This window comes from Hypanus sabinus, chromosome 16 (genome assembly GCF_030144855.1).
Source record: "Hypanus sabinus isolate sHypSab1 chromosome 16, sHypSab1.hap1, whole genome shotgun sequence".
Taxonomy (NCBI): Eukaryota; Metazoa; Chordata; class Chondrichthyes; order Myliobatiformes; family Dasyatidae; genus Hypanus; species Hypanus sabinus.
The window spans coordinates 26216164-26243964 of record NC_082721.1 but is presented as its reverse complement, the minus strand read 5'-3'; the positions used below and the strand labels follow the sequence as shown (position 1 = coordinate 26243964).

At 40.8% G+C, this 27801-nt stretch overlaps 1 protein-coding gene across 2 annotated transcripts in view; it reads right to left on the bottom strand.

Moving 5' to 3' along the window:
* ell (elongation factor RNA polymerase II) overlaps positions 1 to 27801 on the bottom strand; it is a 133498-nt gene that overhangs the window by 35696 nt on the left and 70001 nt on the right. For both annotated transcript variants that reach the window (XM_059991363.1, XM_059991364.1), the window contains 2 exons: positions 11729 to 11850; positions 8975 to 9138 (listed from right to left, as the gene is read on the bottom strand). In XM_059991363.1, the coding sequence (XP_059847346.1) occupies positions 8975 to 9138; positions 11729 to 11850 (286 nt within the window). The remainder of the gene's footprint in view (positions 1 to 8974; positions 9139 to 11728; positions 11851 to 27801) is intronic.

Genomic DNA, 27801 nt, shown 5'->3' with positions numbered 1-27801 from the left:
TTCTGAGTCATAGAATTTTAATCTGGTAATTCTTATCTTTGTGTCCTAATAGGAGGCAGGAAGGAAAGAAAAATAGCAAGATTGATTCGAATGTTAAAAAAAAGTTACTAGAATCTTTCTTGTAAAGCTCACTGCAGAGGAGTGAGATTACTATGAACACATTGAAAGGAGTGGTGATGGTTAAACTGGAAATGTTGATTCACACATTGTCTGAGTAGAGCACAAAGAAGATGAGTCAGGCTTATCAAGATCTGGGAAATAGCTTGCACAGAAGATGCTGTTCTTTATATTGTCAGTCAATTGTTTCCCCCACTTATGATAACTGATGAAAAACTGGATCCAAAGTATTCCACATTCTCACATGGTTTGTCTAAACGGCAAGATCATTCACGGCACAAAAGAGGAGAGAATACAAACATTCCTGCTACATTTCATGGCAGTCCTACCAACCTTCTGGGGTTTACCACTGATGAGAAACTTAACTGGACTAGTCACACAGTTGCTACAAAGACTATGACAAGCAACTGACATCTTAACTCTCCAAAGGATAAATTATATCTGGAAGATGATAGAATATTCTATTAGTGGGTACATTTTAATAACACTCAGTAAGCTCAATAATATCCAGATAGGTACCAAGTTCTCCACCAATAACATTCATTCCATCTTCCACAGTCATAATGTGGCCATTGTGCACCATATACAAAATGCAGTTGTTCACCCCAAGACGATGCATATTATTTTTATTTAGAGAAATAGTATGGAACAGACCCTACTGGCCTTTCAAACCGACTGCCCAGCAACTTAGCAATTTAACCCTAGCCTAATCATGAGATAACTTACAATGACCTACTAACCGGACTCTGTACTATGGGAGGAAACCAGAACACCCAGAGGAAACCCAAGCACAGATGGGAAGGAACACACAAACTTGCTTACGGAATAGCACCTTACAATCTGTGAACTCTTATTACCAAGGCAAGATTAGAAGGCACACAGGAAAGCCACCATTGTAAGGCTCCTTTCCATGTCATACTTCATCCTGATTTAGAAATACATAAACCATTCCTACATCTTATCTGAACCATAAGCTAGCCAACAACACTGCACATAAATTCAAAGTTCAAAGTAAATTTTATTATCAAAGTACATATGTCAACCATATACAACCTTAAGATTCATTTACTTGTAGGCATACATGAAAATAAAAATAAAATCAGATCTGGAAACCTAGAACAAAAACAGAAATTGGTGGAAATACTTCGCATGTCAGGTCGCATTTGTCTTCGACCAAATTATTAACTGTTCCACTTCTCACAAACAGAGCTTCCAGCATTTTTCAGACTTTGTCTTAGAACAATATAGATTACCATTTTACACAAGCAGTCAATGGTATGGCTTTCCAAATAACAGCCCCAACCCACGAGGAAATTTTTAAAAATTTAAATGACAAGATAATCAAACTATCCCACTGTCTGTGGACACCCAAGTTTATTGAGATAATCCAGACAAAGACCTCATGGGTAATTGAAAGGTATGCACCAGTATCTCTTAGTTCAGATGTTTGAAGCCAGAAAACCCAGGAGGTCCCCAGTGTGATGGGGAGGGAAATGAGAAGGTGGCTACCAGTTATAAATTCTCCATTTCTGACTTCTGAGAGACTGCTTCTTCTGTATCCTAAACCAATTCATTGCCAATGATCACAGTCTACAGATGAAGTATCACAAGATGTACTTTGACTCTGTGGGGACGGAAGGAATAAGTAGCCAGTAGCCTTAAAATGCACTATTCTCAATTTAGCCAATTATATTGTCTCAATTGCAAACTGCACAGAGTCCACAAAAATCATCCTCAATTATATATATATTTAAAAAATGCTTTCAATTCCAAATGTCGGACCTCTGAACGTATTTTCATTTCCAGAGAAACATCAAATCTGAATGTACTGAAAATTCAGCCTCTTTCTCAATTACTTTCAGTTGAATTTCTGCTGGCTGGCTTACATTTCTGATGAATGGTGAAAGCTGTCTTCCCGTTTCACTATTTTCTGTACACTGCAGGTGTTAAGTCTTGTTGGACAATTTCTCATGCACAAACTGCTCTATTGGGTCTCACCTATGAAGCATCCAAGTTCATGTGGTACAGCCACAGTGTGAAGTCAATATGGATGATTACCTGTATATCCTAAGACAGGTTCTGCCAATACCACAGTGTTGCACTGTACAGGCTAACCCTCCATTTATCTAGTATCATGCAAACTCACTTTCCAGAAAGTGCCTGAAAACCAGGACGATCTTCTGCTAATTCAAAGCATGAAATCAACAGCAGCCTAATCAAAATAAGACTTGGAATCTGGAAATTTGGAATGAACTAGGAATATAATTACGCATTCTTTTATTGTTCAATGTTGATTAAAAATATCATCCCCGAACTGATTTACTCTGCAAAGACTTTGCCCGAGTATTTTATATTTGTTTCAGATTCTCAGCATCTGCAGCTATTTTTTTGGTAAACTTTAGCTCATTCAAAATTGCTACAAATAAACTAACTTGCACCTGGACGAAGGGTCTCGGCCCGAAACGTCGACAGCGCTTCTCCCTATATATGCTGCCTGGCCTGCTGTGTTCCACCAGCATTTTGTGTGTGTGTTGTAACTTGCACCTGGTCCCATTCTCCTATCAAATGACATTGGGTCATAAGTATGGCAAGTGTTGTATATTAGAATTCCCATTCTTGTTTTCAATATCTTCCACGTCCCTTACACACTAGAGCAACAGGTCCACAGCAGATGCCACCTCATTGGCTCTTCACTCAACCTGGAACATATGGACAGTGAAGGTCCACACATCAGGGTGCTCTTCATTGACCGCAGCCCAGCGTTCAATACTATCAACCCCTCAAAACTAACCAGTAAGTTTCAAGACCTTGGCCTCAATACATCCTTGTAACTGGGTGCTCAATTTCCTCATTTTCAGATCCCAGTCAGTGCAGATTGGAAACAGCATCTTCTGCACAATCTCCATCAGTACAGATGCACCACAAGGCTGTGTGCTTAGCCCCCGATCTACTCACTTTGCACTTGACTGTAGTTAAGCACAGCTCCAAAGACATATTCAAATTTGCTGGTGACACTATTGCCAGAGGCTGAATCAAAAGTGGTGAGGAATCAACATGTAGGAGGGAGATTAAATCTGATAGAATGGTGCTCTTACTCAACATCAAGACTAAGGGGTTGATTATTGACTTCAGGAGGAGGAACCAGAGGATCAGAAGTGGAGAAGGTCAGCAAATTTAAATTCCTAGGCGTTATTCTATCACCAGGGATGCCGCAACATGGATTAAGGGTGAAAGATGAAAAGTTTAAGGGGAACATGAGGGGAAACATCTTCACTCAAAGGGTCATGAGAGTGTGGAACGAGCTTCCAGAACAAGTGGTGCATGCGAGCTGAGTTTCAAAGCTTAAGAGATTTTTGGATAGGTACATGGATGGTAGGGGTATGGAGGGCTCTGGTCCTGGAGCAGGTTGATGGGAGTGGGCAGTTTAAATGGTTCTGCATTGACTAGATGGGTCGAATGGCCTGTTTCCCTGCTGTACATTTCTATGACTTCTATGACTTATTATTTCAGAGGACCTGTCTTAGGCACAGCACACAAGTGCAATTATGAAGAAAGCATAGCAGCGCCTCTTGAAGATTCAGCGTGACATCTAAAACTCTGACAAACTTCTACTGATATGTAGTGGAGAATATATTCACTGGCTACATCACAGCCTGGTATGGAAACACCAACGCCCTTGAATGGAAAATCCTATGAAAAGTAGTGAATATTGTCCAGTCCATCAGGGGTTTACGCTCTCCCCACATCTACACAAAATGTTATTGCAGGAAAGCAGTATCAATCATCAGAAACCCAACACCCAGGACGCATTCATCCCACTACTTCCATCAGGGAGGTGGTACAGGAGCCTCAGGATGCACACCGTCTGGTTGAGGAACAGTTATCATCCCTCAACCATTAGGCTCTTGAACCAAAGTGGATAACTTCACTAAACCTCACTCTACCCCCATCGTTGAAATGTTTCCGCAATCAATGGACTTGCTTCATCAACTCTTCATCTCATATTCAATATACTCATTGCTCATTTATTATTTGTTTATTTTTGTATTTGTACAGTTTGTCTTTTGCACACTAGTTGAACGCCCAAGTTGGCATGATCTTTCATTGATTCTATTGTTATTGTTCTATTATGGATTTATTGAGAATGCATGGAAGATAATGAATCTCAGGAGCAGTTCTTGGAGGCTTGTGTGCTGGAATGGTTTCTTGGGATATCAAAGTTCAAAGTAAATTTATTATATGGTGACCTACAGTGCCTGTAAAAAGTATTCACCCCTCCTTGGAAGTTTTCATGCTTTATTGTTTTACAACATTGAATCACAGTGGATTTAATTTGGCTTTTTTTTTTGATACTGATCAACAGAAAAACATCTTTTGTACTGAAGTGAAAGCAGCTCTCTATAAAGTGATCGAAATTAATTACAAATATAAAACACAAAAGAATTGATTGCATAAGTATTCACCCTCTTTAATATGACACACCAAATCATTACTGGTGCAGCCCATTGATATTAGAAGTCAAATAATTAGTTGAATGGAGACCTGTGTGCAATCAAGGTGGTTCAACTGATTGTAATAAAAATACCCCCTGTATCTGGAAGGTCCAATTGCTGGCGAGTCAGTATCCTGGCAAAAACTAAATCATAAAGACAAAAGAACATGCCAAGCAACTCCACAAAAAGGTTATTGAAAAGCACAAGTCAGGAGATGAATACAAGAAAATTTCCAAGTCATTGAATATCCCTTGGAGTACAGTTAAGTCAATCATCAAGAAATGGAAAGAATATGGCACAGCTGTAAATCTGCCTAGAGCAGACCATCCTCAAAAACTGAGTGACTATGCAAGAAGGGGACTAATGAGGGAGGCCACCAGGAGACCTATGATAACTCTGGAGGAGTTACAAGCTTCAGCGGCTGAGTCAGGAGAAAATGCGCATACAACTGTTGCCCGGGTGATTCACCAGTCACAGCTTTATGGGAGAGTGGAAAAGAGAAATCCGCTGTTGGAAAAAAACCTCACAAGAAATCTTGGCTAGAGTTTACCAGATGGCATGTGGGAGATTCTGAAGTCAGCTGGAAAAAGGTTGTATGGTCTGATGAAACCAAAATTAAGCTTGTTGGCCATCAGCCTAACACTATGTTTGGTGTAAGTCAAATACCGCACATCAAAAACACACCATCCCTACCGTGAAGCACGGTGGTGGCTGCATCATGCTGTGGGGATGCTTCACTACAGCAGGCCCTGGAAGACTTGCGAAGGTAGAGAGTTAAATGAATGCAGCAAAATACAGGGAAATGCTGGAGGAAATCTGATGTAGTGTGCAAGAGATCTGCCACTTGGGAGAAAATTTGTTTTCCAGCAAGACAATGACTCCAAGTGTAAAGCCAAAGCTACACAGGAATGACTTAAAAACAAAGTTAATGTCCTGGATGGGCCAAGTCAGAGTGCAGACCTCAACCCAATTGAAAATTTGTTCAGGACTTAAAAAGGGCTGTTCACTCACGATCCCCAGGCAATCTGACAGAACTTGAACAGTATTGTAAAGAAGAATGGGAAAAAAATTGCAGTGTCCAGATGTACAAAGCTAATAGAGATCTGTCTACACAGACTCAAGGCTGTAATTGCTGTCAAAGGTACATCTTATTAAATACTGACTTAAAGGGGGTTGAATACTTAATCCAATCAATTATTTCGTGTTTCATATTTGCAATTAATTTAGATCACTATGCAGAGATCTTTTATCACTTTGACATAAAAGAGTCTTTCTGTTAATCAGTGTCAAAAAAAGTCAAATTAAATCCACCGTGATTCAGTGTTGTAAATCGATAGAACATGAAAACTTCTGGGGGTGGGGGGGAGAGGTGAATACTTTTAATAGGCACTAAATATGCACTATAATAAATTAACTTTGAAATCCCAAGAAACCCTTTCAGCGTACACCCCTCAGAACTGCTTCTCCAATTCTGCCTCTCTTAGAACTGCACTACAGTCTCAGTCCAAATTTTGTAAAATTTCTGGAGAAGGGCACAAAATTCAGATATATGAGACCAAAGCTTCACCAACAAATTAATGGCTGACACACCAAACCTTTGGTCATCTGTCCTGTATGTTAGTGGCAAAATTTGTTTAATACTGCTTCAGTGAAGCACACAGCTGCAGTTTTCTACATTCAGTGTTGACCAAATATTGTTGAACAAATTGTTGGAACTCATTGTAGCTTAAATGAAAAACCTGGACATTGTACTATAAGTGAATATATAAAGTAAGAATCAAATGGCCAGGCAGCATCTAGGAGAAGAGTATGGTCGACATTTTCTAGATGCTGCCTGGCCTGCTGAGTTCCTCCAGCATTTTGTGTATGTTGCTGGGATTTCCAGCATCTGCAGATTTCCTCTTGTTTGTGATAAGAATCAAAATTTGGCTTTTGCATGTGTTGGTTTTGCTTTCATCAACATAAATGTTTAGTGCCAGTATGAACTGTAAAAAGAAAAGATCCAATGTTGTGGAAAACAGACTGTCACCACTCATCCTTGAAATGTCACCCGACATTGAGCCAATTCATTAAGAACCAGAGAATATTTGGATCCAATATATGTAAACCAGCTGTTCAACTTAAATGTTAAGTCACACCAATGGGAAGATGTTAAAAGATTGTGATGCAAGCAAGGAATTTGAAAGAAGCTGCACGTTAAAGCAATAGACAAGAGTCTGCTCCTTCCCGACATCACCAAGGTACTAAACTACCACCCACTTTCCCTAATTTGCTCTCTGGGCTTCTGCCAGATTAACCAAAGCAAAGACTTCCTTAGAAAGTGTTCATGCTTCATGCTGCAAGCTTCTTTCTTCCCTTTTGTCTATGGCCTGAATCTTTTTCTCAAAATAAACTGTGGTTACTTCCACAGAATTCAAACCTCCACACCTGAACAGCACAGCAAGTTCAAAATAAATGATTGACAATCAGGAGACTCTGATAACCTTCCTACAAGTACAGAATATTGAAGTCAATTGCAGCATCCCTACCACATTATCTTCTTCATGTCAGCAGACTGGGCTCATAGTGATGCTGATGGAAGAACTCAGCAGACTGAGCAACGTTTGTGAGGCTGGGTGGTGGGAGTGAAATCATTAATGTTTTGCATCTCAATCCAGCATCAGCAGTTGGGGTTTCAATCTAAATCATTAACAATTCATTCCCTCTCACAGATAAAGCTCGACCCACTGATTTCTTCCAAGATTATCTATTGCTCCTGATTTCATGATCTGCATCTCCATCTCCAATGGGCTGATCATGGCTATGTATGCTCATTTACACACTGTAGAATACACTCAACCGTCAAGAGCAGGGATGATCCGCTGCCCCTGTTTGACCACACATTACCCGTATGACAAAAATAACGCATCCAACATCTGCAGGGGTTCTGCTTTCTGTCAGGGTTTAATGTGGAACATCTACAAATGCAAATTAAGTATGACATGTAGAGAGTAGTCCAGTATTTCTGCATTGCTCAATCAATTACGTTTGTGTTTAAAGATGTTTAATGAGTTTAACATCTTCAAGGACATCACAGCTGGAAGCAGAGTCACCCAAGTTTGAATAACGAAACAAAGGGTACACACAAAGCTCGAACTGGCAAGACAGACTCTTCAGGTTTTAAGATTGGAATCGGAAAGCAGGAGAAAGTCCCAGCAGAGATTTGAAAACAAGAGTGGGAATTTTAATTGTGAAGCTAGAGCTTTAATCAGAATGCAGCAGTGATGTGAATAGTTATTCAAAGGCAGGAAGCAATTCCAATCTCACCATCACAGCTAGAGAAAAAGGAAATTCCAACTTCTCTCTACAAGACAAAATGGTTTCACAGCAGATATGATGCTCATACTCCCTTTTGCTTTAGCAAATGCACCAACTTACATGTCCCAGATACCAGCAGAACCCTGCTGCCACTTCCCTTCTTTACCCTATAGTAGTATTTTACTCCTAGAGAACTGCATGGTTCTAGCATGACTCATCACTACAGGGAGAATCTCTTAGCTGTCACCTTTAAGCCAAATTTTATTGTTGCAGTTACTAGTGCAAAATGCTTACGAAGTAAGCATTATTTCAAAGTAAGCATTACTAGCAAACTGTTATCCTGTTATGATGAACTTTGCGGCTTCCTCCTGACCAGCCAGAAAAAAATGAGCTTCATTCAATGAAAATCATTTATATTCGAATTGTAGGCATGTGTGATGACTGTTATGAATCAGTGATAGACTAATGTATTACAGAGATGGTTAAGCTTTGGACCAGGAGACTTGAATATATCCCTCACTTAAAATTTGCCTACATCTAAGCAAATAAACAATGTTTTACTTTAGGTGGCAGCTACTAGTTACAAGGAACTAAAATAAGCTTTCACATAAAATAAATTGCACCAATTAAAATAAAATGTTTTTTTATTGGTAATGAAATATTTTGCTTGGTAACAGCTGAGTTTTCAAAAAGAATAAAGCTCCTTCTGCACGGTTCCATCAAACACTTATTTCCAGGGTAGAGGATTAAATACATAATCAAGCTAAACCATATACCTTCCCAACAACCTGCATTATTCTAAATTCACACAATTCCCAGACTCTTAATAACTTAATACCAGGTAAAATTAATGTAATTAGCAAATATTGTCACCTCCAGGAAGTGGCAAAAGGGTGGATGTTGTTTATGTATAGCTTTCAGAAGAGTGTCTGAAAACAACAATATCCAGTAGCCACCACTTGAACTGTGAAATGTGACTGGGAGAATAGTATGAAGAAGCCTTAAAACTTGCTCAGCTCAAAACAAAGCAGTGGACAGGATTAGTGACAGATCCAGCAAATTCCTACCTCTGACTGGACCTCCGGGTTTAATAACTATTGCTCCCCGGCTTCGAGTCTCCTCTTCCGCTTGAGTCATACGTTCCCTGGTCAGTTGGTATGAGTCATCAGTTGCACAAACAGTGATTTTATCCTGTATGCCTCCAAGACAGTCCAACTGCACATTCCCAGACCTGTCAGGAAGTAAATGAAGAATAAACTCAGGGGTACTTTTAAATGCAAAAAAGCAAACACAGGATGGAGACCAAAATAATCGACAGGTCAGGGAACTGCCTGGCCATTGTACAGCCTGCTGGAACCCTGTGTGTGAAGTGGAGTACCTGAACCAGAAGAACAGAAGGAACAAGACTCGTCTCCAAGTGCAGTGAATTTGCTCAGAGCCAAAAAACAGTGAAACGTTAGGACTAGCCGTGTAGTAGGTGAATCAAGCTTTACCAGATTTCACAAGAATAACCACTTGCGCAATTGTAGAATAATTTTTTTGGGATTTTACTCCAACAATGTCTTTACCTGGGCAACGAGTACGCAGTTAACATAACTCTTACAGAATTTAAAATTCAAGCGATTAAGTATATTTTAGAAATTAGAGAATGGTACTTCTGAAAATATTAGATTGTTGTAAAACACTTGATCCACTAATATTTGCTACAATTACCTAGTTTGGTCTGTGTGCAACTGCAGGCCCACTCAATGCCACGAACTCTTAACTGCCTGGGGTTCAGGGTCAATTAAACATGCACATTAAATAGTGACATTACCAGTGACATACAAATCCCTTGAATTAATAAGTGAAAATAAGATGCCAAAGACTCGGCTGTATCTAAACCGAGACAGGGAAGATGATATTAAGTGAAATTAAAGAAATGGGGAAAACAACCAACAGGACCATATTGACCTACTGAAACCAAGAACTTGCCTTGGAAATCAGCGGTCGAGTTTTGTACCATTTTAGTTTTCAAAAACAAATTGTCCAATAACATATTGAAATAATGTGGTACTAAGCTACTAGGCAACTTATTTGTGAAAACTAGAACAATGCAAAGCTCAATACTTGATTTCCAAGATGAGTTCTTGGTTTCAATAGTCCAACGTGGTCCACTGGCACACAGAAATGGGCATCAGTCTAGGAATGCGGATCTAGAGGCATGCAAAACATTAACTTATCCAAAACCCAGAAGTAAATAGGAATCAGATAACAAAGCTCCACTGTGTCATAAAAGCTTTCTTAATATTGAGCACCACAACAATGGAGGCTACCTTAGCTATACCCTTCTCTAATGAGCATTTCTATATACGCCACCTTCTCCCTTCCCTTCTTTTCAAAATTACATAGCTTCATTGCACAATCACTTTGCAAGGGATCATTGACTCAAATTTAAATCATTCCCCCCATCATAGTCACTTAGTTAAAATAGTAAACTGAAAAATGTATGAGTGATGCGAAAGCAACACACACAAAATGCTGGTGGAACACAGCAGGCCAGGCAGCATCTATAAGGAGAAGCACTGTTGGATGTTTCGTCAAGTCTCAGCCCGAAACGTTGACAGTGCTTCTCCTTATGGATGCTGCCTGGCCTGCTGTGCTTCACCAGCATTTTGTGTGTGTTGCTTGAATTTCCAGCATCCGCAGATTCCCTCGTGTTTGCTTGAGCAATGCAAAACACTGGATTGTTGAAAAACCCAGCCCGATTATTAGTGTACTTTACAGAAGAAAACCGGCCTTCCATAAGTCGAGTCCACAGGTAAAATCAGATTTAAACCCTAAAAAACCCAGCAAGCTCCTCTGAGGCTTCAAAATCATTGTGAGAACATCTTCTAAAAATGAATGCAAAAAGGCTCAAGTTGGTGATTCACTATCACAATCTACTTAAGAAAAATTAGAGATGGACAACAACTGCTGGCAGCTAGCAGTACTCACATCACACAAATCCATCAAAAAATTCTGCAGATTGATAAACCGGCCATGGATCTGACTACTGCATTAAGGAAATACTCTTCTCTGGATGAGACACTAAACCAAGATTCTGTGGCAGAATTCATAGACCTTAGAGTAATCCCGTACAAATCAATCAATATTCTTCCTTAAATTAAGACTTTAAAAACATATCAATTATCACCAACTTCAATTGCTCTCTCAGAAAGCTGTGAAGTGCTTTATAACACCTTTGATATTCTTCACCGGATCTACATGCTAAACAAGACAAACTGAGTTTTCACTAGGGAAGTTCCAGGTGACAATAATCACACATTACTTCCGTTACAGAGTCAGTAGGTGATGGTTGGTGGAAGGTCTGAGGACAGCTTTCAAGGCTGGGTTGTATTTGAAATTCCAGCTCTGAATGTGCACCTGGGTCATTGCCAAGAAGCCTGATCATTAAAAAGAATATGATTTTTGACCTCCTCTTACTAAATTGTAAATCACTTCAATGCCACATTGCCCATCCCCATCCCTTCAAGATTTCCCCACAGTAAGACCATATTCACAAACCCAATGTCTTCTTTCCAACAGGGAATTCCATTCAAATGCGTGAAGCAGCAGCAGGGCAACAGAATAGCACACATAGAAGAGTTGGTGGCTCATGGTGATCAATTCTAACCTCTGGAGTATTCATGCAGAGTTTGTGATATAGTGAGGAATGTGAGCAATTGGCGTGAAGTGCAAACACTGCCTAAAGAAAAAGATTTGGGTTAAATTGCCTGTTCTGTGCATGTAAATTTTAATGCGCCCACTCAGAAACTGCAAGTGCAACTGAGTTAACTTACCGGGATTGGTACTGCTGAATACAGTCAAAACTGCATTGAGGATTATCCCTTCCAACACTGCAGAGGTAAAACGTGAATGTCCGCACATCATTTGGGCTACCTGCCCTTGGAATGGTGATTTGCTGCAGAATAGAAATTAAGTGTCTTTAAAAAAAACAAGCATATTCCAAACATTCAACATTCCTGAATGCAGCACAAGAGCAGAAAACAAAATTCTACAAATTTAAACCACGTGAAACTAAATCAAGATTTATCTTCTCAGCTTGAACTGCCTTCATATTACCTATTAGGAAATGTGTTTAGACCACATTTTCAAGCTCAATCTAAACTGACAATTCACGGTGAGACTGAAAGGATAGTGCTTAGTAGTAAGTGCTGTCTGATATGACATCAAAATAAAACTCATGATTAGACCTAAATGAAAAATTAAATGGCACAATAGAAAGGACAGGGATTTCTCCCTTCACCCTTAGACTAATGCCACTTATACCTGAATCATAGGCAATTCTGCTTATTATTAACAACATCTTATTATGACGGTTTGCAAATAGAGTACTGCAGTCTACAGTAAGCACCCAATAATGGTTAGGGCAACACAAACAGTAAAAATTTTATTTATACACGAGAATAAACATTTGGTACCACTCCAAGTGACCTCCTGATGTTAGATGTCAATGACTGTGCTTTCAGCATTGTGCACCACAGAACTGGTGAAATTCTAAGGTTCTTAAAATTATCCATTGATTTCTGTCCATCAAATATAACTAGGCCAGGGCTCAGCATTTAATGTGATGCCCACTATATGGATGATAAAATAGCAAAACTGAGAAACAGTGATTGCAAGGAATGGAGTGAAAAGTAAGAATTTTTTTTTAAAAAAAGTAGAAGTTGTACAACCAGAACAAAAGGAGAAACTCCTACCACAGCTTACCTATAGAACTTTGGGTTGCACACACCAAGAGTGCACTTAAGTGGAAAAAGTATTTCAGGAAATCTCTAAAAGCTATTCCAGCAGTATGGAATGTTGGAAATTCTCAGTAAAAAAAAACATGTAGCTAAATTTAGCTGCGTATTTCCATATATTTGACTTGCTGTCTGATAACACTAACAGAGAATGCATGTACTGCCTGATCCACATCTCTCAAATGCCTCCTGCCCATCACAGCAGCACCATTATGTATAATAATCTAATGGCTAACAGCCCACACACTGCAGCAGAATGCACAAGCTTTTGGTAAAATTGGTTTGGGAAGAAATACTTGAAAAAGAAGTTAGCAAGATTTACTAGCTGTAAATTTGTCTGACTAGATTTAATAATATTTGAAGTAGCAAGTAGATTGATGAAAATCACAATGTAGAAAATATTCAGTGAGCATCTGACCATGTCTGACCTTAAAAAATTAGTAAAACTGAGGACAAATCCTACAGGCAAAAAAATTTGAATTATAAATAAGTCAGTCATCCATCAGTGGTGGATCAACTATTGGAAAGGATTCTTAGGGACAGGATTTATGAGCATTTGTAGTAGTACATTCTTCGAGACAATCAACATGACTCTATGAAGGACAGGTCATGCCTCACAAATCTAATAATTTTTAAGGTGACAAAACAAATTGATGAAGGTAGAGCAGTGGATGTGGTGCATATGTATTTTAGCAAGACTCCTGCTAAGGTTCCCCATGGTAGGCTTGTCCAGAAAGTTGCAAGACATGGAGGGAGACTTAGTTGCATGGATTCTGAATTGGCTTGCCCACATAAGACAGAGAGCGATGGTAGATGAAGGCCAGAGTCGAGCAATGTTATACAGGATCTGTTCTGGGGCCCCTCCTCTTGGTGATTATTATAAATTACTTGGATGAGGAATGGATGGGCTGGTTAGTAAATTTACAGATAACATTAAGGTTGGAGGTAACAACTGAAGTAGGTTACAGGACATAGAGAGGATGCAGACTTAGATGGAGAAGTTCAATCCAGGAAAGTGTGAGGCAACACACTTTAAAAGATCAAACTTGAAGGCAGAGCACAGTGTTTATTGAATTGACTTTATTACTTATAACCTTCACACACGAGTAAAAATCTTTGTTACATCTCAATCTAAATGCGAAATTAACAGTAATTTACAATAAATAGTATGTACAACACCACAGTCAATATAACATAGAAATATAATTCCACCAGCATGAATTAAATCAGTCTGATGGCCTGGTGGAAAAAGCTGTCCTGGAGCCTGGTGGTCCTGGCTATCATGCTGTTTGCCGGATGGCAGCAGCTGGAACAATTTGTGGTTGGGGTGACTCAGGTCCTTCGGGTCCCTTCTTACACACCCGTCTCTGTAAATGTCCTGAATAGTGTGACAGTATGTGAATAGTCACATCCACAGATACGCTGGGCTGTTTGCACCACTCTACAGAGTCCTGCGATTGAGAGTCGAGCTCCCATACCAGGTAGTGATGCAACTAGTCAGGATGCTCTCAACAGTGTCCCTGTAGAAAGACCTTGGAATTTGGGGACCCATACCAAACCTCTTCAGCCGTCTGAGGTAAAAGAGGTGCTGTTGTGCTTTTTCCCACCACACAGCCGGTATGTACAGACCACATGCGATCCTTGGTATGTAATGAGTATGCCAAGGAACTTAAAGCTGCTCACCCTCTCAACCCCAGATCCACTGATGTCAATAGGGGTTAGCCCGTCTTCATTCCTCCTGTAGTCCACATCCAGCTCCTTTGTTCTTGCGACATTGAGGGAGAGGTTGTTTTCTTGACACCACTCTGTCCGGGTGATGACTTCTCTGTAGGCTGCCTTGTTATTATTTGAGATTAGGCCAATCAATGTAGTATCATCACCAAATTTAATTAGCAGATTGGAGCTGAGGGTGGTGACACAGTCATGGGTATATACAGAGCAAAGTAGCGGGCTTAGGACACAGCCATGAGGGGCGTCTGTGTTGAGAGACAGAGGGGCAGAGGTAAGGGAACCCACTCATACCACCTGCTGGTGATCTGACAGGAAGTCCAGGATCCAGCTGCACAAGGCAGGGTGAAGGTTGAGGATTCTGAGATTCTTGTCAAGCCTGGAGGGAATTATAGTGTTGAATGCTGAACCGTGGTCCAAGAACAGCATTCTCACATAAGTATCCTTCTTCTCCAGATGTGTAAGGGCAGGGTTTAGATCTGTGGCTATTACGTCATCTGTCGATCAGCTGTGTCGGTAGGTGAATTGTAAGGGATCCAGTGTGGGTGGTAGCATGCTGCAGATGTAGTCCCTGACCAACCTCTCAAAGCATTTGCTTATTGAAGTGTGTGCAACAGGGCACCAGTCGCTCCAGACATGTTACCTTGGTCTTTTTAGATACAGGGACAAGCAGGAGGGCACTCTACACTGGGAGAGGGAAAGATTAAAAATGTCTGTAAATACACCTGCCAGTTGTGCCGCGCACATCCTGAGTACCCGCCCTGGGATGACATCCGGTCTCGCAGCCTTGAGACTTTCCAGGAAACACCTGCGTACTTCAGCCTCAAGAGAAGACCAAGGTGCAGGTTGCTTCAGCGGCTCTCCTCGGGGGCTCAGTGTTGGTGACATCGAACAGAGCGTAAAAAAGATTTAGCTCATCTGGGAGTGAGGCAGCAACGTTGGCAGCACCACTGCACTTAGCTTTGAAGACTGCAATGATGTCAAAAGCTGTGTGTGTGGTTGGTGGAGAGTTGCGTCTGGATCTTGTCCCTGTACTGTCGTTTTGCTGCCTTGATGACCTTGTGCATATCATTGTTGCATTTCTTGAGCTCCTAATTCCCGGTAATAAAAGCTCTGTCTCACACGGTAAGTGCTGCCTGCACAGATCCAGGGTGTCTGGTTAGACCCTGACCAATTTCTGGGGGACAACATCCTCGATGCAGTTTTGGATGAAGCTTGTGACTCCATCTGTGAACTCTGAGACATCCCCATCATGAAAGACATTCCAGTTGATGTATTTAAAGCAATCCTGTAGCATGGAGACCGAATGGTCGGACCAACAGTGGACAGTTTGAATTATGAACAAGAGAAAATCTGCAGGTGCTGGAAATCTGAGCAACCGAGTTTTAACTTTGGCCACCTCTTGTTTCAGCTTCTGCCTGTACATCGGCAGAAGCAAGATGGAGGAGTGACCCTACTTTCCAAAGGGCAGATGGAGAAGTGCTTTCTAAGCATTGCAGAAGGGAGAATAGCACTGGTCAAGTATGCTATCTCCCCATGTGCTCATCTGAATGCGTTAACAAAACTTTGGAGAGACTTCAGATAGTGACGCAATATTAAAGTCGCCGGTGACGATGAAGGCAGCCTCTGAGTGTGCAGTCTCTAGGGTGCTGATGGTTTCAAAGCATTCCATTCATGACAGGATTCTTAGCAGTCTGGAGGAACAGAGGGATCTTGGGGGTCTTTGAGGTTGTTGAGCAATTTGATAGGGTGATCAAGAAGGCATATGGTATACCTTCGTTATTTGACAGGATTGAGTTTAAGAGCCGCAAGGTGACGTTGCAGCACTATAAAATACTGGTCAGAGCAGGAAGCTTTGAAATGGTGTAGAGGAGATTTAGCAGGATGTTGCCTGGATTAGAGGACATATCTTACATGGAAACATGGGAGTGAGCTAGAGCTTTTCCCCTTGGAGTGACAGAGGATGAGTGGTGAGTTGATAGAGGTGTATAAGATTATAAAGGGCACAACTGAGTGGACAGAACTGCAATGGCCAATACCAGAGAACGCATATTCAAGATGAATGGAGGAAAGTTTAGGGAAGTTGTGACAGGAATTTTATTTTTTTTACATTGAAAGTGGTGGTTGTCTGGAGTGCACTGCTGGTGCTGGTGGTGGTGGTAGAGACTGATACAAAGAGGATATGTAAAACTCTCAGATAAGTACATGGTTGTAAGAAGAATGGAGAGTTATGGGCTCTGGAGGAAGGATGGGTTAGATGGATTATGGAGGGGCTAAGCTGTTTAGTACTGTTTTCTGTTTAAATTGTCAGGATCTAACAGGGCCCCTCTCAGTGCCAGCCAAGCAATATCTTAGAGAGCTCTGGCAATGAGACATTCTGTCAAATGATTTTGACAGTATGCTTAGGAAGTCATCCCTTAAGGTCCATTGTATAGTTCTTCCACAAAGCCTGTAGGCTGTTCCATGTCAACCACTGCCTGATGGACATGTGGTCAAAGATGTTTCTCTGAAGGAACTTTTCTTTAATGGCAGTATAGCAAAGTCCGACTGAACGGCTTGGCAAAAAGGCTGCAGCGCACAATGACACTTGGTGATTGTACACTTGGGTTCTGTACATATCATGCTGCAGCTTCACACAAAGGTGGACATCATGATTAGAGTAGTGCTGGGTATGTTTTTTTCTCTCCACATTTTCCAGAGACCAGAGGCATTGTGACCCGCCACCTTCGATCCTCCAATGAAACAGAAGTGGCTCAGGTGATGGGCCACACCTGCAACATGTACAGCAACAGCAAGAGCACATTGTACCTGATGACAGGTTTCTTGTCTGTCTTTAGGAGTCAATGCTACCTCTATGCTTCCAATTTGTCTCACTGCTTTGCAAATTTTTTCAGTGCAATCTTGCTTCTTCAAGACAGAATTTGAGCACATTGGATAGTCAGACTGTGCTGAAAAGAAAGATGATTGATCAGGCTAATTCCCAAAGAATGCAAAGAAAGTATGTGACTCTGGCCCCCAAGGTCAGTTCAAACAGGGCACAAATGCTGTGGAATTGAGCAGAATGCAAAAACGTCATCCATGTTGAGTAAGGCTTTTGTTCCAAAAGCCCCACAATCTGGCATCATCACTCATTTTATGCCCATGCACTTGGAAAGGGATTCTACACAACGCACTAATGAAGGAGAAGGGCAACCTTTCCCACTCATTAGTTTGGACTGCACAGTGGATGACAGCGAAAATCAGCTAGATTCAATTCCTGACTTGCATCACACCCCTTTCTCAAGCACATTCTACTGACATAAGACGACCAGAAAATTCACCACAACCCTATCCCACACATAGGTGATGGTATTCCTGAGCAGCAGAGACTATGAATTACTTTCTTGCCAGATACAGCACAGGATTCCCAACTTGGGGTTCAGGGACCCCTAGCTTGATGGTATTTGTCCATGGTATAAAAAAGGTTGGGAACCCCCAGTCCAGGTAGATCACCTGCCCCTCAATAGGCTTGATTTTAATGGCAATGAACTTGGACAAGATCCTGTAATCCACATTCAATATCTTTCTTTTAGTGCTCCCTTCTCTTTTTCTCCACACTTCTTTAAAACTCTTTCAATTCTTACAATATCACCAAGACAATAACCTATCCCTCAACATCAGCAAGATGAAGGAATTGGTTGTTGACTTCAGAAGGAGTAGCGGACCGCACAACTCCATCTACGTCGATGGTGCGCAGGTGGAACAGGTCAAAAGCTTTAAGTTCCTCAGAGTGAATATCACAAATGACCTGACTTGGTCTAACCAAGCAGAGTCCACTGCCAAGAAGGCCCACCAGCGCCTTTACTTCCTGAGAAAGATTAAGAAATTTGGCCTGTCCCCTAAAACCCTCACTAATTTTTATAGGTGCACCTTAGAAAGCATTCTTCTAGGGTGCATCGTAACCTGGTATGGAAGTTGTCCTGTCCAAGACTGGAAGAAGCTGCAGAAGATCGTGAACCTAGCCCAGCACATCACACAAACCAATCTTCCATTCTTGGACTCACTTTACACTGCACGCTGTCGGAGCAGTGCTGCCAGGATAATCAAGGACATGACCCACCCAACCAACACACTTTTTGTCCCTCTTCCCTCCAGACTTTTTGTCCCTTTTCCCTCCAGGAGAAGGTTCAGGAGTTTGAAGACTCGTATGGCCAGATTTGGGAACAGCTTTTTTCCAACTGCGATAAGACTGCTGAACGGATCCTGACCCGGATCTGGGCCAAACTTTCCAAATATCCGGACCTGACTTGCACTACCTTACTTTCCCTTTTCTATTTTCTAATTATGATTTATAATTTAAATTTTTATTATACTTACTTCGATTTCTACTTCAGGGAGCACGAAGCGCAGAATCAAATATCGCTGTGATGATTGTATGCTCTAGTATCAATTGTTTGGTGACAATAAAAGTTAAGTAAGTAAGTAAGTAACTAAGTTAAATTACATCAGACAGATTCAAGCCATTCTATGATTTGCAAGTTGAATTTGTTCCGCATTGGAATGCAGTAAGATGTTGCTCCAATCAGCCAGCTGCTTTGTCATCCAATTGAACACTTCAATTCATAAAAGGAGTGGATTTTTTGAAGAATTTCCTAGAAGGTATTGGTTATATCCAATGATGTCTGAAAATTAGTTATGGACAAACAACTTGTTTTAGGCATGTTTTGAATAGCAGAGCACATTTCTTTTCTCTCCTCAAGAAGCCTGGCAATATCAATCTCTTAGCTATTATAGTGCACATTCCTTAACCTGGTTATTTGAAAAAAAAATTAGCTACACTATCTTACTCATTATTGTAACAAAATATAACATGGTAAATCAACAAAAATAACATTACATTCATGGAATGGTTTCCTGTTAAATTTCCACCTATCAAAACAAAATTGCAGAGAATATGAGTAATCCTACACAGGTTATAATATGCAATAATGTTCAGGGATAGTTGGATCATGGCTCAATTTGGCTGCCTTGCAAGATATGACGGGAAACAGCACAAACTCACCAGATGCAAGCAACCCTATCAAGTGAAACTGCAATTTTTAACCATCCACTTTATAAATACATATGAAGTGATACGACTACTGTAGGATAAAGCTGCAATTCAGTGACCCACAGTAATATTCAAATTAATTTCCAGTAATAATACAAAATAAATTGGCAAGCAACTAGATATGGTCTGATAATGACTCAAGCAAGATGGCAAAAGCCTGCTTGGGTTCACTTACAGTGCACAGCCACTGAACAAAAGGCCCTACTCAGAGCAGTACTACATCACACAGTCCCGCACATCTCAGTTTACAGCTGCAGTTAACTTTAATACTCAAGAAAACTAATATATAAACACCTATTCAAATCATAGTAAGCAATATGCAAAATAAAGTCACCAGCTTTCCTTCAATCCTGTTTCTTGACACCAGCTTTAATAAATTGTACCTTCTCCCAGAAAGTGGAAGGAGATGGGAAGACATTTCACAAGGCAGAAACTTACTATAATAAGAATGTTGTCATGTTTCCGAGTGTAAAATCAACATCAAGCGAAAATTGGAGTTTCTGCAGTTCACTTAACCTTTTGAGTACAGAACTGGCTCAAAACTCATTAAACAACTGCTCCTGAGATAATGACTTTCTAAGTGCACAATATATAGGTGAGGAAAATATACCAAATTGAAAAGCCAAAACTAAAATATGTGAAGTGTTTCTGACTTCTACTAATGAATAACATTTCCCAGCTCAGTTACTTTTAGGAAACTGATAGAAGCTCATTTCACATTTTATCAGATCTTGTCTGAACAGAGGAAACATAAGATACTGCAAATGCTGCAATCAGGACGATAAACGATCAGTCAAAAATCAGACTGGAAATCAGCCAGTCAAGCAGCATCTGTGGGAGCAAAGGAATTTTTGATATTTCGGACTGAATCCCTGTTCCAGTTCTGATGCATGGTTTTGACCTAAAGGTTAACAATTCCTTTCCTCCCTTAGATGTTACTTGATCTGCTCAGTTCCTCCAGCAGATTGTTTGGACAGAATCTCAATTCTATTATCTGTATTAGTGTTACCTAACAAATACTTCATAGCTTTAAGGGATTTTTTTTTAAGCTGCAGTATAATAGTAGGAAGAGTCATAAGCAAGGTGTATTATCTGAGGATGGCAGTGAGTATCCGGTTGAATGAGATGTCAACTCAGTGAAAATGAACACCTTTGACATCAAGGCAACATTTGACTGAATGCGGTATCTAGGGACCCTTGTAAAATTGAAGTTAATCAATAAAGGAAAAACATCCCAATGGTTATAGTGTTGTAACTAGCAAAAAGGAAAATGGCTATGACTGATGGAGTTCAATCACCCCAGCCATCGTGTCCTAGGTCCAGCCATCTTCAGCTGCTTCATCAATGACCTTCCTTCCATCACTAAATCAAAAGTAGGGACATTTGTTGACAAGCATATAACATTCAATTCCATTTGTAACTCCTCGGACATTGAAACAGTCCATGCTTACCTGTAGCAAGACTTAGACATCGTTATGGCAAGGAAATGTTTCAACACCAATCTTTGATGTTCAATGGCATTGTCACTGCTGTTGACTGCTGTCATATCCTCGTCGATTCATGGCACCCTATAGATAGTGTGGTGATTGAACTCCATCAGCCACAGCCATCTTCCTTTCTGCTAGTCACGACTCTATAACCATTGGGATATTTTTCCTTTTTTCCACACAGATATTGCTGCTGCCACAACACCACTGGCCAGCCCAGTGGCACTGAAACTCACACCATCAACATCATAGATAGTGGCATTGTCCAGAAATTCAATTGGACCAATGGAAAATACTGTGGTTTCAAGAGTTGGTCAGAGATTGGGTAACCCTTCAGTTTGACTTATCTTCTGATATCTGAAAGTAACTCTGCAGCGCAAAATATGATGGAATACCTGCCAGTTGCCTGAGGAACTGCAAGATCCAACAGAGGATAGTAAAACTCCCCCCCCCCCCCCCATTTATGTCATTTACCAGAAGCATTGCACATGAAGGGCCGGAAACATTTTTGAGGACCCCTACCACCCATAATTACAATTTCTTTGATTGACTACCATCAGGAAGGAGGTAAAGGAACATTATTTCTAGGACTGCCAAACTGGAAGCAGCTCTTCTCAGACTGTGAGACTAATGCATACCCTGCCACCACTAAGGACAGCAAGCTGTGCTATGCACTACATGCACTTTGAATCTTATTTTATTAGCGTATTTGTGGTAATAATTTGTTTTACGTGCTGTGTGCAATACATGTTTTGTGGGTGAACCATGGCCTGGAAGAGAATGCCGTTTCATTTGGTTGTATACATGTAGTCAGCTGACAAACTTGAACGGAGTTCCAAAAACACTCAGATCAGAGGAAGCAACTCCCATAACTAGTACCCATTTATTCATTCACCCATTAGTAGATCAGCGTCTGCAAGTCACTAATTACAAAATGCACTGCAGTTACTTTCCTGAGCTAACCTTCCAGCAACTCCCAACTTGTGACCCCTACCACCGAGGACAAGCACTTTAGATGTATGGGAACATCATCTGAACATTTCCTACTCAGTTACATAATCCCAGAAACAACATGTAGTGTTGGAAGTCCTGGAACTGCTGCTGCCCAGTAGGCTAATAGGACCACGTGCATATTGAGGACAACAGCAGTGTGGTGTTGTCCTCAAAAAGGTGGTGTTTTTCAATTGGCAATAAACACTGGATTTCCAGTGTCTCTCAAAATCTACCCAAAAACATTGACTTTTTAAAGTTCCATGGGTTTGGGCTGGATGACAACTTAAAAGGTCCATTGCATCTAAATAAATTTCTCAATTAATATCATCAATTTTACAGCTAAACACCTATTATTGGTCACACAAACAGTTGAAGAGCAGCAGTACCTATTAACACCTTAAAGGGACAAAATTCAAAAGCCAATCAGTCACTCTTTACAATTACCTACTGAAGGAGACATGAAGGAATAAAAATGAACCAGACATAATTAAAAGAAATTTAAACACATTTAAAGAAAAGTAATTTAAAATCTGCTGTACTGACTCCTCAGACAATTTGCTATCTCAGCTGGACACTAATAGTTCTGTTAGCTATGCTCAATTGTAATTATGTCATGGAACTCACATGGTTACTGAAATGGACTGAGTCATTCCATCTCTAATACAGGCAGAACAAAAAAGCCTCATCACTTCAGATGAAGGGTTTTGGCCCAAAATGTTTACTCTTTTCCATAGATGCTGCCTGGTCTACAGAGTTCCTCCAGCAATTTTATTTGTATGCTGCTTTCATCACTTCCATATCCAAGAAAATACACACGTGCCGATGAAGGAGCGCACTGGATCAGTCAACTACAGAACCTATCCTATTCACCAAAACAGTCTGCCAATATTTATCTCTCGCTCATTGTTAGCTTACTTGAAGTGCAGTAACACCCATTACTCCAAAGATTCGGGAGTACATATGGTAGCATTAGTTAAAATCAACAGATAATGTTGTCATTATTGCATCTGTGTTGTGGGAGCTTGCTTCTTGCAAATTGGTTGTAGTGTCTCAAACTGCAACAGTAAATAGATTTCAAAAACACTTAAATTGAATGTAAATAATCTTGAGATGTCTCTTGTTGTGAAATACTTGCAATAGAGGTAAACAACCAGTAAAATCCCAATTATAATCAAAAGAGATCCTGCAGATGCTGGAAATAACCATTATTTGAATCACTACAACTTAGTAACACGACCACCTTGACCATTTTGCACTAAATGGAATGCATTTTTATTGTTCTAATTATGTTTTCCTGTAAAAGTTATGAATAATTTTTTTTCTTGTGAATGCTGCTTATATTTAGCTATGTTCACAAGTTCATTGAATGTGGCATACAGCTCTGAGATTCATCTTCTCCAGATAGCCATGAAACAAAGGAAACCATGGAAAGTCCACGAGACACAGAAGCAGAACCAGGCCATTCAGCCCACTGAGTCTATTCTGCCATTCTGTCATGGCCAATCCTAGATCGCACTCAACCCTATACACCTGCCTTCTGGCCACATCCTTTGACACACTGCCCAATCAGGAAACTATAAACTTCTGCTTTAAATATACACACGGACTTGGCCTCCACCGCAGTCTGTGGCACACCATTCCATATATTCACTACTCTCTGGCTAAAAAAAAATTGCTCCTTACCTCTGCCCTAAAAAGTCACCCCTCAGTTTTGAGGCTGTGCCCTCTAGCTTTGGATACCCCCACCATAGGAAACATCCTCTCCACATCATCTAGTTCTTTCAACATTCAGTACGTTTCAATGAGAACCCCCCCCCCCAACACACATTCTTCTAAATTCCAGTGAGTACAGGCCCTAAGCTGCCAAATGCTCCTCAGATGTTAAACCCCTCATTCCCGGAATCATGCTCATGAACCTCCTCTGGACACTCCCCAATGACAACACATCTTTTCTGAGATATGGGGCCCATAACTGTTGACAATACTCCAAGTGTGGCTAGTGTCTTATAAAGCCTCAGTATTATCTCTTTGCTTTTATATTCTAACCCCCATGAAATTAATGCCAACATTGCATTTGCCTTCTTTATATAGACTCAACCTGTAAATTAACCTTCTGGGAGTCTGATATGAGGACTCCGAAGTCCCTCTGCACATTTGACGTTTGAATTTTCCCCGTTTAGATAATAGTCTGCATTTTTGCTTCCTTTACCAAAATGCATTATCATAATGCTCCAACACTGTATTCCGTCTGCCATATTTTCCCATTCTTCCAATTTGCCCAAGTCCTTCTGCAATCACATTGTATCCTCAGCACTACCTATCCCTCCACCTATGTTCATATCATCTGCAAACTTTGCCACAAAGTCATCAATTCCATTGTCTAAATCATTGCCAAACAATGTAAAAAAAAATAGAGGTCCCAATACTGACCCCTCAGGACCACCACTAGTCACTGGCAGCCAACCAGAAAATTCCCACTCATGCCTCCTGCCTGTCAGCCATTCCTCCATCCATGCCAGTATCCTTCCTGCAACACCAGTCAGTCAAAGAGAAACGGCACGCCCCGGTCAAAAAACTAACAAAACACAAAAAGAACACTGACTCTCAACAACCCCCCCACACACAAAATTATAAGAAAGAACAGGCGAAAATGTAGAATATAAAAATCATAAGACTGAAAAAGTAGCTGGGATGTGTTGGCAAATAAGCTTTTCATTGCTCCTGTGCATAGAACAAGCTTGACTTTGAATTTCATGAAGGTTCACCATAGTGACACGAGATAGCAGAACTGTCATCTGAGGATAGGCCTGCATTCACATAATTAGAAAAAAATTAATTGAAACAAATTGCACCTCGTTCCTCACTCATACAAACTGTGACATAGCTTTGGGGACAAACAGTCTGGTAACATATACTGCAAATTCAAGGAAATCTGCAGATGCTGGAAATTCAAGCAACACACACTGCTGGAAAGGTGATTGGCAAAAGGGATACAGAGCTGGAGAAGGGAAAGGATCATGGGACAGGAGGCCTAGGGAGAAAGAAAGGGGGAGGGGAGCACCAGAGGGAGATGGAGAACAGGCAGAGTGATGGACAGAGAGAGAGAGAAAAAAAAAGGGGGGGGAACTAAATATATCAGGGATGGGGTAAGAAGGGGTGGGGGGGCATTAACAGAAGTTAGAGAAGTCAATGTTCATGCCATCAGGTTGGAGGCTACCCAGACGGTATATAAGGTGTTGTTCCTCCAACCTGAGTGTGGCTTCATCTTGATAGTAGAGGAGGCCATGGACAGACATATCAGAATGGGAATGGGACGTGGAATTAAAACCTGTGGCCACTGGGAGATCCTGCTTTCTCTGGCGGTCAGAGCGTAGGTGTTCAGTGAAAGTCTCCCAGTACACGTCGGGTCTCACCAATATATAAAAGGCCACACCAGGAGCACTGGACGCAGTATACCACACCAACCGAGTCATAGGTGAAGTGTCGCCTCACCTGGAAGGACTGTCTGGGGCTCTGAATGGTGGTGAGGGAGTAAGTGTAAGGGCAGGTGTAGCATTTGTTCCGCTTACAAGGATAACTGCCAGGAGGGCGATCTCCCCTCCCCTTCTTACCCCATCCCTGATATATTTAGTTTTCCCCTCCTGTATCCCTTTTACCAATCACCTTTCCAGCTCTCAGCTTCACCCCATCCCCTCTGGTCTTCTCCTATTATTTCGCATTTCCCCTTTCCCCTCTTACTTTCAAATCTCTTACTATCTTTCCTATCAGTTAGTCCTGACAAAGGGTTTCGGCCCGAAACATCGACAGTGCTTCTTCCTATACATGCTGCCTGGTCTGCTGTGTTCCACCAGTATTTGTGTGTGTTGGTAACATATACTGACTGAGTGACATACAAACAATAACTTGTACCCAAAGAGAAAACATCCAGCATTAATACCTCTTCACAGAGTCTGTTAGGTGCTACACTAATGTATGGAACTTAATAAAGGCATTCATTGAACACACATTCAAGTTGAAAATGTTCTTTTAAAATATGTAAATCACAAAGAGCTTTCGAAGATCCAGATAACGACTCTGGTCTTTCTGGTAAATGCTAGCAGGGTACTTGGTCAAATTTATTACACAAATAACCTCCTGAAACTGCACATCGAAAGATCTCCGGGGAATGCAAATGAACAGGGGGGATTTTCTTTGTGCCATGTTTAGAATATACAAGGTAAGCAATTGTTTCCGATTTTATATCTGCTGTTCATCACCTTGAAACTTAAACCCTAATGAAATTAAATCTTTTGCTGCCTTTTTGATTTCACATGTGGTGATGATTTCAAGCTTAATACTTCAGAGTATGCAGTCAAGCAACCAAAAATGGCTTCATTGCAACCAATGGTTTAGTTTGAAAATATGGATTTCATTCAGGTCTACAGCAAAGCCCTTTCTAATAAGCATACTGTATCAATCTGCTAGCCATCTTTTTCAAAGCCATGCATACACAATTTGGAACATGAAAAATATGCAAATGCCAGAAATCCAAAGCAACACACACAAAATGCTGGAGGTACTCAGTAGGTCAGGCAGAATCTATGGAATGACGTTTCAGGCCGAGACCCTTCTTCAGGACTGTTGCAATACATAATCTAATTTCATTCCATGAGTTCTGCTGGAACAAAATATGTTATATACCATATTTGAGTAGAGAAATGTAGTATGTGGGAAAGTGCAGTAGCCTAGCTTCCCATAAAGGCATCTAATCAACTGACATTTTTCCTCTCTAGTCCACAAGCGCAAGCTGTTGATAGTCCTCGCAATCTATAAATATTTCTGCAAAACTTCCAATATGCCTGGATGGAGTGATAACAACTTCAATTCACTATTCAACAACACTTGCCAATACTTGCCAATATGCGTAATGTATGAGGCACTAATAGTTGTCCAATTGTCAACATCAGGATTTAGTGGAACCACTATGGATCACTATTATAAAATGGTGAAGCAAAAGTGTTGGCACCAATTCTACAAACCAATGTGTCTTTTAAAAGGAAAGCAGATATAAAATAATCACTATCTTCTCATGAACCTCAACCTCTGTAATTGAACCAAATTCCAAACCTTTTCACAAATTACAAAGAGCAAATAAAAATCTATATCATCCCTATGTTCACCAGCTCATTGTTTGCCCATTCCAACTACCATCACATCCACCCCAAATACCCAGACCTTCAAAAAGCTCCCGTTTAACTGAAAAACCTAAATATCTGGGAAACCACTGAAATGAAGCTGACTGAAACATTGAGATCAGGGATTCCCGAAATGAGGTTCACAAATCCCTTAATGGTATTGGTCCATTGCATAAAAAGGCTGGGAACCCTCGATCTAGATGATAGCTGGGCATAAAGCTGACTTTGATGCAAGTAACTCATCTCATGACATCAAAGCGGTCTTCAGGAATTAAATTTGAAGCATGCTGTAACATTCATTAATTGCGACATCTATGCAACCAAACATCACCTGCACACTTTCAGCAGCAGGACATATGAACAGGATGTACTGTTGCAAAACACCACAGTTAATTCAACGTAATTTCCTTCCAGGCATCTCTACTGCTGGGAATACCAAATCACACATGATCCAGATTTGGGCATACAGTACATGCTTGTTTGCATTGTCGTTGTTATTGTTCCTTTTCATCCCTTGTGGCATATCAGGAAGTACTTCTGCTGTTTCCTTAGCATTTGCCTGTTTTCTTCTTAAACAAGGCTGAGTTGCTTGCTCCACACTCAACTTGGCATGCATGGAAAGTGTGCCAGCCAGAGTTG